At 42.4% G+C, this 16,726-nt stretch overlaps 1 protein-coding gene across 5 annotated transcripts in view; it reads right to left on the reverse strand.

Moving 5' to 3' along the window:
• Window positions 1-233: 233 nt before the first annotated feature.
• USP2 (ubiquitin specific peptidase 2) overlaps window positions 234-16,726 on the reverse strand; it is a 280,374-nt gene continuing 263,881 nt past the window's right edge. For all 5 annotated transcript variants that reach the window (XM_086956774.1, XM_086956771.1, XM_086956772.1 and 2 more), the window contains 2 exons: window positions 9,807-9,927; window positions 234-1,191 (listed from right to left, as the gene is read on the reverse strand). In XM_086956774.1, coding sequence (XP_086812900.1) covers window positions 1,104-1,191; window positions 9,807-9,927 — 209 coding nt within the window. In that variant the 3' untranslated portion in view covers window positions 234-1,103. The remainder of the gene's footprint in view (window positions 1,192-9,806; window positions 9,928-16,726) is intronic.

Raw genomic sequence — 16,726 nt, forward strand, 5'->3', positions numbered from 1 at the left:
AGGTGCTAAAGTAAGATAAACCAAGGGCCTTCATCCATGGCAATCAAGCACTCAGGCCAACACTTTCAAATAAGATAAGATGCACCGGCTTTTCACACTGTTCCAGGCTTTAAACCAGACTCTCCCACTTAAATTAACTTGTTGCAGCCATTTCTCATTTGGGATCATTTCTCATGGTTGTGAATATCAACATTATTATCCTGCATTGATCACACTAAAATGGCAAACAAACCTTAAAGTGTCTCTCAGCTTTTATTTTGGTTGTTACAAGTAGTGCAATGTCTCTTCATAAGTAGAGTTAGACGAGATAACACAAACCCCTGCGGCTTTGCTCCAAGATGCACATTTTCCGCCCCACAGAGACTGGCTTCGGCAAGTACACTGCTGGTGCCATGACGCCACATGCTGACGTGTACTCATGAGGTCCCATGCTGTCCCACTCCATGATGTGCATGTCACCTTAGCTAGCACCTCCAAAAACTCAAGGGAGGAAGTGATTTAAGGCAACTTGCGGTGAACTGTCCATGAATGCATCTGGTAAATTGCAAAAATAAAACTATTTTCTTTCCACTCTGCTCAACATTTGTACCTATTTCAAAGCAATTTCTGGGTCAAATTCAAAGAAGGTGCACATCCATTAAGTTTCCTACTCCAAGTGCATAGCTCACTGGACTGTTTGCACCCCTCCCCCATTCAATATGACCCTCAAATTCATGTTTCAGTGGTTCATCATTGAAATAACAGTCCACACGCATGAGAGCACCCTACTCTGAACAGACAGTGACAGGGAAGAACAATCATATTGCTGGTGTATTTAATTTCCCACACTTCCACCACACAAACACACACACGTGCACACTTCAAAATTAGCATATTCAAATACAAGGCCACAGGCGGTACAGCTTTGCTGTTTAAGAGCTTTCAGTGTCTCTGCCAGAGTTTGCTGGGCCGGTATCGGTCTCGCTTCCTCATGGACGCCCACCAGCCTCAGGACCTCTGGAACTCAGGTGGACGAATGACTCTTCTTGGATTGTTTTCATGGCTCTTCATCTTCCCATCTCTTCTGTTTTATTACAAAGTCACAAGTAGCCTGGAAGGCGTGTTTACATTCTGGAGGAGGGGCTGGAGAGCTCATAGAATAATACATAGGCATCGCTTGTCCGTACTTGACTGGAGGACATGGGGGACACGCTAGAAGGAGGGAATAAAAAGAAAAGGTTAAGTAACTGAGAGTTAAATCCTAACCATTGCTCAAAAGTTGCACAAGTTCAATAGGAAAGGAAGACTGGAACAAGGACTCTATTGAAGACAGTGAACTCAGATATTGTGATAGATTTACAACGTGTCTCTAGGGATGTGGCTAGAATCCTAAATCTTGAGAGTGTGCTCGACAGAGTAGTATGGAAGAATGCTCTAAGAAGGAATCCATGGAATGGGACGGAACCATAGCTCTAGGAAGCATCTAGAACCGAGAATGGAGGGAGGGTACAACCGGGTGGGTTCTATAGGAGTGCCAGAACTAGGCATCTTTAACACAGTATTTGTATTTTTATTATAGTTATTGAAATTTGAAAGTCCTTCAAACAAACGTCCTGTTCATAGCCATACGTTAGTAAAGGTGGAAAGACAGTTTTTTCCTACCCAAATGCACTTAACTGTTTCTGCATACCAGAAGCAAAAAGGCTTCCACTGGGAAGGAGCAGGAAGGTTTCCCCCAGCTACTGCTGTTGCGGGCAGGGAGTACAGGATTCTCCCGCCTGGTTGGAGCAGAAAGACCAGCTGCTCCCACCGGGTGGAAGCAAACCAGCACAGTCGACTCCCACTGACATGCAGGATGGGAGCTAGGATGGGAGCTGGCAGGGGAGCGGGCAGAGCCAGAGTCCTCCCACTGTGGCCCACAGCAGGCCAAAGAGTTGAGGGAGCCCTGGGTGGCCACCTATATAAAAACAAAAGAAAATGCAGCTGGCTCCCATCTGCACCCCAGGATGGATGCAGACTGGGACATTCCAAAGCCCCGACAGTCTCCAAATGAACAGCAACATGTGGGTGTACCGGGAGGGCCCAGCACATCCATAAAAAAAAAAAAAGAAATAATAAATAAGCAAACTGTGCCCCCTTTTTTAAATTCACTACTTTTAGTCAAGGAATGCCCCATAATGCCCTTTTTGGGAAATTTGCATATAATGTAATGCTTTGTGGTTCCCCAATCTGACAGGGGCACCACCATCACGTTATAAAAATATGGGGGCTGCAGGGAGTGCAGCAGCGTCCCCAACAAATAATTTATTATAAGCCACCCTATGTTTCCTGGGGTGCATACAACATGACTTCAAGACAAAAAAAATATGGTGTTTCAAAGCAATGCTAAAGTTTTGTTTGTTAGTTAAGGATTATAGGGATCTCTTGTTGGTGTTAAGGCTTCATTACGTGACTTGTAGACTGTGAACGATAGACTCTGATATGTGTTTAATATAGCTGACAAAAACCATGGGCTTTCCATTATATATTAGTGAGGAAACCCCCTTGACAAAGTCAATAGGCGTTTATTCTACATCACTATGGGGACTTGCCGACAAAGTCTATAGGCTTGTTTTCATATAATAATGTGGTTATAATGTGGTTAAATCTTGAGAAAATAAATAGGCTGCCTTGTATATGGAAGTGGTTGCCACTTGACAAAGCCATTAGGTTTTTCTTCATTTAATGATGTGGTAACCCATTGAAAGTGCCAGTAGGCGTGCCTTGTATATTGATGTGGTCACCTCCTGACAAAACCTATAGGCCTGCATGCTATATATTGATGCAATCACACCTTGAAAAAAGCCAGTTGATATGCATTATTTAAAATGACACACTCGTGGTAGGGTTGGATTCTGACTTGTCCTGGGAAGGCCAGTGACATTGTAGTTAGGTCTGGTAGTAAGATAATTTTTTACATTAACAAAATCCCTATAAACTCACTGAAAAAAAACCAAAGGTTAAAGTGCCATTATAGTTAGGTAGGTTAATAAGATCTTACATTTAACCCCTTGCCTGCGGGGCTAATTCCCCCGCTGTGCTGGGGGCAGAGGAGGGGGGGCGCGCACAGCGCCCCAGTGCTCATGACAAGCTCAGCTCGTCATGAGCCACTGTGGCCGTGTGCTCATGACAAGGTGAGCTCGTCACGACCACACCCGTTTCTTCAGAACATTCAGCACAGCAGGGGAATTCGCCCTGCGTGCGAGCGTTCTGACCGTTATGACAGCTCGTCATGAGCACACGGCCACCGTGGCTCATGACGAGCTGAGCTCGTCATGAGCATGGGAGGGGTTAAAAAACCTCAGAAATTCGCTGAAAAACCCAAAGGTTAAGTTGACGTTATAGGTAGGTCTGGTAAGAATATCTTACTTTACTTTAATTAATATTACCTTCGACATTCACTGAAGAATCAAAGGTTAGAGTGACATAGTTAGGTGAAAATATCAGTTAAAAAACATTTTTTAACAAAAAAAGGCCATAGAAATTTAAGAGCTATAGTTTAATGAGCTAACTATGACTAGATCCTATACCATGCACAGTGTTGTTATCAACATTGTAATTTAAGATATTGAAGTGATGTTATCAATCATGTCATAGAACATGTCAGGAGTGATGAAATATGGGAGGTAATTAAAAATGGATGGTGTGCACGAGTTATAGTTACATTAGGCCAGGAGATATATGTACTTAATAACTATAACTGGTGAATTTAAGTGTTTTTTTCATTTAAAATTGTATGTTTTAACTAATGTTTTCACCTAACTATAACTTCCCTTTAAAGTTTAATTTTTGCCGTGACTTTCTAGTTTTTTTTATGTAAAGTAACATTAGTACAATTTCGTAATAACTATAACGTCACTTTAACCTTTGTTTTTTTCAGTGAATTTATATAGTTTCATTAATGTAAAGTAAGATATCCATTGCCATGAAAGGCATGGTGTTGAGTGCAGGGACAGGGCTGCAGCCAGACTTTGCATCCAACCCCCTTCAACAGCCTCTTTTGCTGCAAATGGCCTTCAGTCGTGAGTGGCGTAGGGTTGGACGCGCATGGCAGACTATATGATGTAACAATTTAAAGGGTAAAAGTTTAAGTCAGGCATACCTACTGTATTTGTCAAAGAGTCGGAATGCTAAAATATAAAAAGCGGGCATATTGACTTTATCAAGGGGTCAGCACATCAACATATATATAAAGCAGGCCTCTTGTCTTTGTCAACTAGTCACTAAATTACCCTAATTATATGTATATTTTATAAATTCAGACTTAGCAATGTTTAATAAAAGTGATTGTCATAATATAGTCTCAAAAAAGCCTATAAAAAAACATAAACATGTCTTTGTGTCTTTTTCAAAAAATGTTGAGGCCACAAAGTGCAGTTATCGAACCAGCCACAAGAGGTGCCTGCACTTCAGCTGAAGAGCGTACAGCTCCAGCTCGAAGTGCTCTCAATGACCCAAGAGACTTATGTTTTTTTTTAATGTTGCTGGGGGGCTGCTGTACTCTCTGCAGCTGCCACAACATAAAAAAATATACTTGGTGGCACCCTTACTGCTTTTAGGGGCATTAGAAGGCTGCAAAAAATATTTGTTTTTAAAGTCCTTGCAGCTGAAGCAGTGAATAGGAAATGAGGGGTACACTGCTCATTTCACATTCATCTTTTTTTTTTAGGGCGGGGGACATGTGGCACCACCCCTCCGTGAGCCATTTATTGCCCCAGGGATCCCTAAGGAGGAAGTTTATTTTCTGGGGACCCCAACCCTTGGAGCTAATAGTTATTTTTTGGTGAGGGGGTCTGTGGTCCTTCACCCAGAGCATTCATTTGGCCCTGAGGACCCCATTTCTCAGGTGCGATTTCTTTTTGAAGAGAAGCCGGGCATGTGCCCCCTCTCTGAACTACTTTAGGGCACAGGGAACCCCATCCCCAGGGCTGATTTTTCTTTTCTGGGGCTGTGGTGCATGGCCCCCCTTCCATGATCACCTAAGAGCCGAAGACTCCATTCCCTGTGGCTAATTTGTGTTTATTGCAGAGTGGACATGGAGACCCCTTCCCTGAGCCATTCAGTGCACCCGGGGACCCCATCCTCCGGAGCCAATGGCAGCAGAGTCCCGGGGACCTCAAATCCCAGGGCACTACAGTTCCCTGTTTGTGAGTGCATGCGTAGGGAGAACTTAAACTCCATGCCTGTGCTCTTGCAGGCAGGGAACACAGGTTTTTTCCGGCCTGGTGGGAGCAAAGAAAGATGGGCTGGAGCAAACAGATTGTGCTGGCTCCTGCCGCACTTCGAGAGGGGCAGGTGGAGGAGATGGCAGGGGCTACAGGTCCCAGGGGCTCGCCCAGCAGCTTCATAGCTAGCAGTTGCTGTGGGTGTTAAGGGTGGGCCTGGGACACCCAGGCAATATTTAAATGTTTTACTGCCCAGGGAGATGCAGTTCCCAGGGTCTCTATGAGGTTCAGGGAGGGGGACCATATGCTCCCTCCCCTAAAAATGTATTCTGGCTTTGGATCCCCAGGGCCTCTAGTAGGCTTGGGGAAGTGGGCTTGTGTCCCTCTCCTAAAACATGTAATATGGCCCCAGGGATGGGGTCCCTGGGGCCTCCCATAGCCACAGGGCCCCTCCCCAAAATATTATGTTATGGCAACTCCTCAGACCCTGGCCAACTCCGGGGGTGGGGAGTATTTTTAAAAAAGGGCCGGAGCCAGCATTTTTTTTTTACATTTTACTGTGGAACTGTTGATAAAAAGAAGTTAAATATTTAAAAAATAAGTTTTTTGCCCAAGGGGGTCTCTTTAGATCTGCCTCCACCAGGTCTAGGCAGGCAGGGTATCTCTAGCCTCCCTCCCTATGTCTTTTTATTAATACTTATTTTCAGGTCAGCGTACAGAGTCTCCAAGTCCTAAAATGGCTGCAATCAACTCTTTGGTGGTGGTAGCCAATCAGAACTTATCTTTTGATCTGTGTGTTCCGTGGCTCCTCTATGGCCTATTATATGCATATTGTATTAAACTTTGAATGTTATGTACTCAAAACGTACTGAACAAATTTACACTAAATCACAAAAAGCAAGCTTTCCTGATAAAGATCTAGCTTTCTGCCAAATTTTGTGTAATGTCGCTCAGACATTTTTGCAGTATTGCTGTTCAATTTTCTTATGGAAAATTGAATGGGAAAAATGTGTTTTGGAAACCCACCTTTCTTCTCTGCCCCTGCTTGATGGATCAACCTGAAACATTCCAGGTGGAGCTGAGGTGAATGACATTTTTTTCAAAAGTTCATGAAGATTTTTTAAACTGTGCCAAAGTTATTAGCAAACCCAAAAATTATTTTCCTCTGGAAGCTAGGTCCTAACTTTAACTACCCAGTGGCGACCGTCACTGTTAAATATAAATATATACAAAAAGAACCTGAAATACACAGGTTATAGTTAACTCGGCAAACTATTACCCGCTTACCCGCGGAGCGAATTCGGTGGCGGTGAGGCGGTTTAAAAGAGTGGGCGGGGCCGTGTCGGCCAACGTACGTGCGCAGCACTACCGAGGTAGTGCTTGCGACAGTCTCGGCCGATGAGCGCAGCGAAGGGGTTACTTGTGCCCTTGCTGTCCACTGCTTATGACCTCACATATTACATCACTCATGAAATGTTAAATTACATCATTGCTTACATCATCCAACCTACAGCTCCTCAAATTATTCTGTAGTCTTTTTACCATATTACATTGGTTCTTTCAGTGAATTTAATAGTTTTTTCCAAGATAAGGTAAGATCTTATTACTATAACTAACTATAATGCCACTTTAACCTTTGCTTTTTTCAGTGAATATATATATTCTGCCTAGAATGGTAAAAGGCTTTGGTCTTTTTGAACTTGGCATAGATAGCACTAACTAATCCTATGCTTAAAGACTTTGCTGTAAAAATGGTAAAAGGCTTTGTCACTTTTCTAGCTTGGTGTAGATGGCAATGTGGTAATCCTATACTTAAAATCTCTGCTAACTAAAACAGATATTTAAGGTGAGAAGTTGAGTGTCGGTGTTTTAGAGTGCACCATATAATGGAGCTACCCTCGACCAAAACTTGGGAACTAACTGGAGTTTGCAGCGTACTTTTTGCATAATTCAAGTGGCACTCTTCGCCTGAAAGTGAATTGTGATTTTGATTGTTGGAGTGATAGACAATTGTGGGTGATGGTCAAGTAACTGAACTCGGAGTCGACAAAGTGAGCTTTCAGCGTTCATTTAAGGTTAATAAGGGAGTGAGCAGCATTACACCTGGAAGGAAAAGGAAGCAGAGTAGTCAACAAAGTAACTTGAAAGATTTGGAATTAAAAGAGACATAGTGGTGGGGAGCTTGTTCCAGAGTAGGAGGCCAAGTCAATGTAGGAATCTGAAACAGGAGGAGTATACAGGATTAGTATACTTTCAGCAGATGGAGTCTGACTGATGGAAGGGGTTGAGGAGGATTACACTGTGTGTACAGTGCAAGTACCTGGAGTAGCAGAGTGAGTGACTTTAAACACAAATGTAAATGAATAACAGAGGTCCCCATGTGCCACCGAAAGATATCCCTGTTGTGACAGTGGAATATGACAGAAGATTGAATGGGCAAGGATTTTATTCAGGTAGAAATAAGGAAAGCGTTTCAGAGAACAAGGAAAAGGACAGGAACAAGAGCCTTAAGGAAAAGGTTAAACAAGTGCTCCGAGAAAGAGGTCAGGACAGGGCTATAGGGGAGGGAGTGTAAATGTTAAACCATGGCTCATGAGAAGAACCTAGAAACAGAAGCGAGGGTGCTAAAACAGAAATCAACAGAATGGAAATATTTCACAAACCTCTGCCCCTGGGTGGAAGGCTAACAACGAGGCAAAAAAGGAAAAGAAGGCTAATATTGGGGTTACCAGGTGAAGAAGGGAATACAGTCACAGCTGAAGGGGACCAACGGAGAGAGATTGAGAGCTGCAATGAGGAGAATTGAGCAACAGGACTTGCCATATAAGGATGGAGGAAAAACCCCAAGGGTTACAACATGTGTTCTACTCATAGCTTGAGAGGGGTGGCAGTTTTGTGGGTTCGATTATGAGAAATAGAATAAGCCCACACATAGGGAATAGCTATGGATTTAGATGAGGAAGGGGAAAGACTAAGGTTTATGGGGATGGTGTAGGCCCAGAGTGTCATGAAAGGGATGGGGTAAACCCTAGGGTGTAGAACAGGGATGGGCCCAATACTTAAGCAGGTTGAAAGAAATAAGTGAGAGCCAGATGGTGAGGAAATATTTAGGCCATGGACAACAAGATGGAAAATGGTCAGGTCTACAGAAGGAGGAAGAGGATAGGATCAGTACTATAGGAGGGTGAAAGAGGGGATAGGCACAACATTGCAGGATGAAAGACCCAGGTTGTAGGCGGGACAGGGATCACACAAGGGCTAAAGCAGGCGGTTAAACCAAGAAGTACACAAGAGGTCTAGATAGGCATATAACTATGGATGGATAGGCCCTGGGATGTTATATGGCGAATGGAAAATACTCTGGGATACAGGAGGGGATGATAGTCGGAGGGCTATTAGATCAGTAAGGGAATCGGCCCAAAACTACAGGATTGGGATAGGGATATTCCACACCTACAGGAGGGTTCTAGAACAGGGAGAGGGTTAGGTGCAGAATTCTAAAGGTGGGATCATCACACCATGCCAGTGTATTTTGGTGGAGTCAGAAGTTGGCTTGTCTTACTATGATGGTAGAGCTTTTGGAAGATTAACTGAATTGGGCAATGGGGCAGTCAAAAAGCTGTGGCAAATGGTACAGTGCCAAGGATCTTGCTCTAGGGAGTGAATAGCTAACCAGAGTTCTAGTCCATGGGTATGCCACAAAGCGGGCCTCTAAAATAGAAAAAAAGAGAGAGGCAATAAGAGAAAAAAAAAGAAAAAAGATTAGTGTAATAAATAGTGCATGTAGATGGCTCATTAAGACAGAGCGCAGGGAGACCAAAAAGAGTGGAGAGAGAGAGAGAGAGAGAGATAGCGAGAGAGAGAGAAGAAATTCAAATGTGAATGAGCACGAGAGAGAAATAACAGACAGGTGGGAAAGGAAAGGACCTACAAAAGAAACATGAGTGAGCAGGAGAGAAGGTGAGGAGAAATGAAGGGGGTAATTTAGAGTTTGGCAGAGTGGGGGCACCAGAGTAGAATCGCAGTGCTTCTCTCCCACCATACCCATGGTTATCCAATTATATCCAATTATATTTCGAGTGGGAGGAGTTCAAGGTTTACACTGCTGGCCAGCATCAAACCTTAACAGGTGACCCATACACCACGAGATCTCAGTGGTGCTCACCCCAAACTGTTTATGGCAGGGTAACATTCACTTGTTTTCCCTACTGGGGACTGTTAGGTGAGTCACAGTAATTCCAAGCAGGACAATTCGTACCGTGGAGGCCTCACGACACATCAGTGCCATTTTTAAATTCTCGAAAAACAAACTCATGCTTTAACTGGTTGCCTAAAAAACAAAGCCTCTGGCACACAGGCATACAAAACATGGTAGCCGCTTGGCAAAGGATCAGCGCCTTCAATGGAGCAGCTGCAGAAGTGACTCCATTGAAGGCACCTGGAACTTCGTTACTAAAGTTAGCAAGGGTCCTTTGCCAGGTGAGCTACTGACATGATCACTTTATTGACTACTTACCATGGTCTAAATTAGTCTTCGAGTGGAGCATCAATTTTTTCAATTGTATATGCTGATCACAAAAGCATTACTGGTACATTTGATATCACACATGCATGCTTCCTTACCGTGAGTCGTTGAAGGTGTGCCATTCTCCTGAAGCTGGGTTCTTGCAGTATGCTGTGTAGTGCCCTCCCATGGTGGTCCCAGAGTGGTTGGACACCGCACAGAGGTTATACACAGTATGAGCTGCCAGACAGAAAGCATAGAGCATGAAGAAGGAGGAAAGTAAACAAGCTTCTCACACTGGTAAATGCAGGTCAGTTGTATAGAGAACTCAAGTACTAGAACATAGGTGAACATCAAGGGACGATACTGCCGGAAACAAAACTTCAAATACTTCACCCCTTGTGCCTGGAAATTCATTCAACTTTCCCACCTGGAAGGCACTGCACTTTTGATACCCCTAGACCTGTGCTCATTAGCCATTTGAGGATACTACTCCCCCAAAGAGTGTTTAGTGGAAACATAGTAGCATACAGGCCCTACCCAATCAGAATTGACAATTCATGTTCAAAAACATGTCCTAGAGTCGTGATCTTTGCTGTGGCTTCTTCATTTATATAGCAAAATAACACACCAAAGCACACATTTGACAAGAATGGTTGTCCAATCAAGAGCTTCTATTTAGTTTTATTTGATATATCGACATTTTTGGGTTAGAATGGTGTCCTGCTCAGAAGAACAGTCAGTGTAAAACAAGCATTGGCAAAGTCAGTAAGTATTGGCTTTTCGCTGCCAATACAGACCTATTGCTTGATTTTTCTAGATGATGTGTTGTATTGACCAAAAACTTCACCCCCCCTCCCCAAAAAAGCACAACAGTCTGATCATGTGCATGTATCATTGTCCATGAACTTGCACGCCTCGTGAAGTTACAGCAGCTGAGTGCAAGGAAGTGTATGCAGAGCTGAACCTTTTATTCTTTTTTACCATTATGGACACCCATCCTTGAGCAGTAAAAAAAAAAATATATATATATATATATATATCTTGGAGAATAACAAATGAAAGCAGGTGTTCCAGACCAGGGGGTCTGAAAGTATAAACACACATACCCTTGGAGTCATTAGTGTGCCACCCAGCCATGGGTGTGGGGACCATGGCGGACAGCAGTATTTATCCCCACCTGATCTTAGAGTGGAGGGATTCAGGGAACAATACCCCCGTCACCCATCCCTCAGTCCCTCACCCCAGATTTTGAAGTTGCAACTGGATTATAAACAGTTGCTGACAGAACTAGCTCTCTGAAGTCATGCTGCACAGACCTGCCTCCTTCAATCACTTTAACATGAAGAGCAAATTCTGAGGGGGCTGCCCGGCATCTCTATTTTGAAAATTATTTAATTGTAGTCCCCCAGGAGTCGAACCGCTCCTAAAATCGTTCTGCTTGTCAGGCTGGAAGAATGAGGGAATTCAGGACATGCTATTTTATGTTAATACTACTGCTGGCTTCCCTGACATAAGTAAAGCAAGGATTTTTGGAGCGTTTCAACACTTCTACGAATACAATTAAATAATTAGCAAATACAAAGGGGGCTTAGATCCCCGTCAGGGTTTGCTCTTTGGGTTACAGCTCTTGCAGCATGAGGTCAAACAGGCATGTTCTGTCACTATGTTTGATCTTCAGTGTCTGTGGAAACATGTAAAACAGAAACTCATAGCTTTAAATAGTATGACTATGAACATGTATAAATATGGTTATATTGTCAGATTGATTTAAGGTGTAAAAAATATATCTACTTAACCTGTATACTAACACTAATTGAATAATTGAACACAAAGCGCTGATCATTTAATTAAATTGAAGAGAGGATGGTCTAACCATACAATCACTGAACTGGACAATATGAAATCCTGGATTCAAATCCCAGCTATCTCACTTAACCCAATTGTTGATTCACAGCCCCCCATTTAACTTCACTATGTATCATTTTCTTTAACCATTCAGTTTCACAGCACATTGAAGTAATTCAATACAGGATCTGTGCTCTACAAAAACCATAGTTATAATCTGTAAACAAAAAATGATCTTGCTTTACGTTCAGCAATAACATAGGCTTGTTTTAAAAAGAGAACATGGCAAACTGACATCTTGGGTAACTTGGGGCAGCGCTATAAGAGCACAGAGTTATTCTTGATTGTTTCATGTTTATAAAAAGGAATTTCAATAAATGTCACTCAATTTGTCAATATAATCTAACTATGTGTACTTTATTGAGACTCTACGAAATGTTGAAAACCCTTCATCGTGTTGTTTCATGGCATTTGTTCCCTGATTTACAACTTTTGATGGCTCGGCTCATGCCTCTTAGAGCCATAATGATCCTGGCTTCACTCTCCCCAAGGCTGTCCGCACCCCCACATAAATGTAGAGTCTCATATGCCCTAGCACTCAGTGTGCACTGGCAACAATGACGTCTTTTAAATCTGTGGTCTCTTGGCTGCCTGGATACTTAGAACGACAATAGTTTGCGGGTTCCGTGGTTCACTGGGCTCAGAAGACACTGTATGAAGTCTACAGCTATGGGCTGAAAGAGTCTCTCACTTGGGTCTGTTTCCATTTGTGCACAGGGCTCTTGGTTGCTTCTCTTTCTCTCTTGAACTCTAAAATGGCAAACACCTACCTGAGGTTTTACAGCTGCATTTTAAGATAACTCCACGGCTAGTTCACTTCAGATTTCAATTCTCTTATCTTCTCCCTTTCCATCATGGCTGTTCCTCCCTTAATGTCTTTCTGATTCTCCCAAACTATTATGCCTTTTACCATTTGATGTTTGATGTCACTTCCTTTTTCTGTTCTTTTACTACTGAAATACCTCAGTATGGCTGGAGAGTGCATTACAACAAAGCTGTGTTCCTTCATTTGTCTCATCGTTCCCTCCATTTGCTGATCCTGAATTTTTGATCTTGAAACTTCCTCTCCTGGATTCCTGATTCCTGGTCTTCTCCAACGTTGTGAAGCCTTCATCTGCAAGGACGTTTTTTATGCTTTTAGCTTTTTCCCCCTGAGAAGGTGGCAGCTTCCTGAATGCACTTGTCTACCACATATTCCAGTGTGTGATGACACTGTGGCTTTCGGAAGCAGTCTCTCTTACCATGGACCAGAAGACCAGGATCTGGATTACAAGTAAGCATCCAGCCCTGAATAACATCAGGCATAGTACCCTAACCACATCTCCCTAGCTATTTCCAGAAGCACCCAATGCAAGTAAGGTGTCATTTTTGGATGCTCTGACTTAGTGTACCACAAGCTTATCAAAGAACAGTGAGGGAGAGACAAAACCAGCCAATCTTTGTTATTGGAGCATAGCACGCAGCTCTCACCGGATGAATACATTCACTGTTAATTAAACATATTTAAATAATAATCAAAATGTAATGTAGAGGTTCCTATGTCTGCTGGCCCAAACAAAGAAGATAAATGCTCATCTTTCCTTTCACCTTCTCAAACTTTTTATTACACATGCTTTTTGATGGTTGTATAGTTCATTAAGTTAAACGCCTGCCCACCGAAATGTGTGTTGCCAGGAAGGCCACCAGTTGGAATTCTGGCAAAGATGACACAGCCTCCCATCCAGCAGAATTTCAGCAAATTATGCACTTTCATACTGGGTAACAGTAAAACCTGTTATTGACGGTGCATAGAACCTGTATGAGTTTGAGGCATTTCATACAATAAAAGTTATTATGTTTGACTAGAGTTAATGTGTAATCCTTTTCTATTTACATTGGTGCTTTGCTTCCAAGCTTGGTTGGTGCTATATGATTTCTACAAAACACACATATAACTGAATCCTTTGTCTTGAAATATGAAATAAGTTATGAATGATCACCACTGCTTTGATGTCAAGTGCTCATGCCTCTTGTGCGTACTCTCCACAGTGTGACTCCACCATTTCTTTAGAGTGTTTCCTCAGCCTATTTCCATATTCTTACATTCAGGCTAGTGCAGTGGTTCTTAACCTGTTGTCCGAAGAACCCTGGAGGTCCATGATGTCTATTCAGGGGTCCGTGACAGTTTGTAAAATTAAATAATATTAGCAGATTAATAAAGTATATATACATATCAGAATTGAAAGTTTTCAAATGTTCTGTATATGTGAAGAAATTTCAAACTGGAAGCTAAAAATGAAGTTGGTAACGTTATCTTGATTTGTGGAAGCAGCACAATAACGGCAAAAGAGATCTAATGTGAACTACTGGTGGCCTTAAATGAAGCAGCCATGATATGCACTGACAAAAAGATAGCATGCATTAGAGCGAATAATTATTGCCTTTAGTATTTGCTACTGAATGCATAAAACACTACTCTATTGGAATTCTTCTCTAAAGGCAGACCTATGAATGATAATTGAGAAATACAGTCCGGGTGGGGGTGGGGGGGGGGGGGGGGGAGGGGGGATAGTGCTGTTTTATGACACTCAAAATGATGCTTTGAGTTTTGCCTTTCCCAAACATAGTTTTTTGCTCTTTAAAAAATAACACCTACACACAAATACATTTTGCAAACAGCTCACCCTTACTTACTGTATGCATATGGATGCAAAATTACATCTCTCTGCTATTGCTCAACCTTACAGGGACCCATGAGGCTTCCTTTATGGCAGAAAGCAAATCTAAGTTCTTAATTTCATTTATAAAGATAAAATGGACAGTGATGTTTCTTTTTCTTTCTTAAACTGCTACTAGCTCTTAGCAAAAGTAGTAAAATATGTATAATGACAAATTGGGCTTAATCTTGTAAACTGGACTTATGTGAGTCGCCATTTTATCAATCACTTCTTAGTTAAATATGAGCATTCTGGTGCCCTAATTTGTCCCCTATTGAGATTCTTTAATATAAACTGTGCCTGTACCAAAAAGTGCACATTCATGTGACACAGTGTGACAGCGAGCGCACTCCCAGGCCGTTTAAGACAGCAGCTGTGGAAAAGCACTTTGAATTCCCCATGACAAAAAAGTAGAATACTTGAGAGCCCGACATCACATTATACGTACCTCCCGTGCTTGGCCTTATTATGCAATTTGCACTGTCCAGTAGCTTTTATCCATTCTGGAAATAGCAGCACGCTCGTGAGTTGGAAGCTCAGCCCTAGAGTGGGAGCAGTGAGTACAATCAAAGCCTGCACTGGCAGACTACGCATTGTCCAGTGCTCAGCTTCCTGTTTGCATCCCTAACCCCCGCCTTTTACAATTCATCACAGGGTATGGTCAGCTAGCTTCACTGCACGAACCCCCACCCTGTCACGAGCTGTAAAAGGGTGGTGTGGGTGAGACTACTCCCCGATTGACGTGAAGCCTATGGAGTTGCAGGGCTTCAGGCTGATGCGCCAGCGGCTAACTGGATTACATCGTATTCAGGGGGTGGAGCTCAGCCCACGAGGTAATGGATTTGCCATGCTGATAACATCACAGGCCTCAGGGCTGTGTGAAGCATCAGCCCGGCAAATGTATGAAATGAATAACGGAGATTGGGCACATGCACTTCCGTGCTTAACAAAGCGCAGCGAACACATGGAGGCAAGCTTAGAGGTGAGTGATGTGACAGCAGCTTGTATCTTTGTTTCTTAATTACATTAAAAACATATAAAGAATTGTATACATTGATTTTTTGGGAGAAAAGATGAAGGGGACGGAGCTCCAGCACCCATGAAAGCGACCCCCCCCCCCCCCCCCCCTGTTGTTGGTACACCTGTTCTGACCGAAGGTTATGGTTCCTCAAGCACGCTCGTGTTCTGTCTTTCTGGACACATATCTCAAGGAATACCACTCCTGGACCTTATTTATACCTTAAAACATTGTGATTATTTTCATGCCAATTCTCAACTGTTTATATATTGATTCGCGATTTTTTTGTTGTGTACTCCACTGTTCATTCACTGTTTTACCATTTCTCAGGATAATGTATCCGCTGAAGAAGGGCATGGCCAGAAATGCATTGGTTTAAAGGAAGTGCATGAGCATACCATGACTATGTAACAGGACGACACAATATTGCATACCCTTGAATGATGATCCATGCATTATGACAAAGAATTAAAGAAATACAATCAATAAAACCATGGTTGAACATTGATTAATTGTTGGAAGAATTGTACAAACAACGGGGATAATTTACTGCATTATTACAGACCCATCAGAGGAGTGCATTTAGGGGAAGTCGCCGCCAGCCAGGGAGAGCGCGTTTTATTCATACAGTAAACTACATTACTGACTGTGAACACAGTACACCAAAGTTAAGAAAACGGACGTGTAAGTCCCAAAACTGTCCGCTAGATGGCAGCATGATACAAGGTACGTGAATCTATACTGTTTTATTCAAATGTGATTCCTAGAGCTTATTGGCAGCTTACACACCCAAGGCATATCTCCAGTCCAAACAATTTAAAAGTTACTACAAACACCTTGGAAACAGGTGTAATGCAAGGGCATACGCTTTCCAAAACTTAACTGGCCATCTTTTACTTGTTGATTGCTACATTCAGGGACTTGTAAGGTTAAGGTAAAACTTTTCCCAGACAATGTTAATGGCTCCTAAGTGATGTACTGTGGGTGCACTTCTGTCTGCAACAGGAAAAAAATCCTCAGAAATTGAAATGTAATTCAACATTGGTAGAAATAATAATTACTTCTTTGTCATGGAAATGTTTTGTCATTATACGAGCAACAACACAGAGACTGTTCTTGAAAGTGCAGACGGTGCCCAAAAAATCCCCAAAATAGTTTTTTCACAATTTAAGGTCTGTTGTCTTCTTGGATCCTAAAGTGTATACTAGATAGAATTAAATGGAGATGTCATCCACGGTAGACGCTCTTCTATCTTTATTGAACTGTATGATTGATTATTGCAAGTGCAACTGGAATTATGCGATTGTGCAGCAGCAGGAATTTTCATATAATTATACATTTGCCAGATAATCCATCATCTGGCGCATATTCTCCAGATATTAACAAAAATGTTCCTAGCTCAAACGGTTCAAAAGTT

This window comes from Lissotriton vulgaris, chromosome 2_1, assembly GCF_964263255.1.
Source record: "Lissotriton vulgaris chromosome 2_1, aLisVul1.2, whole genome shotgun sequence".
NCBI lineage: Eukaryota > Metazoa > Chordata > Amphibia > Caudata > Salamandridae > Lissotriton > Lissotriton vulgaris.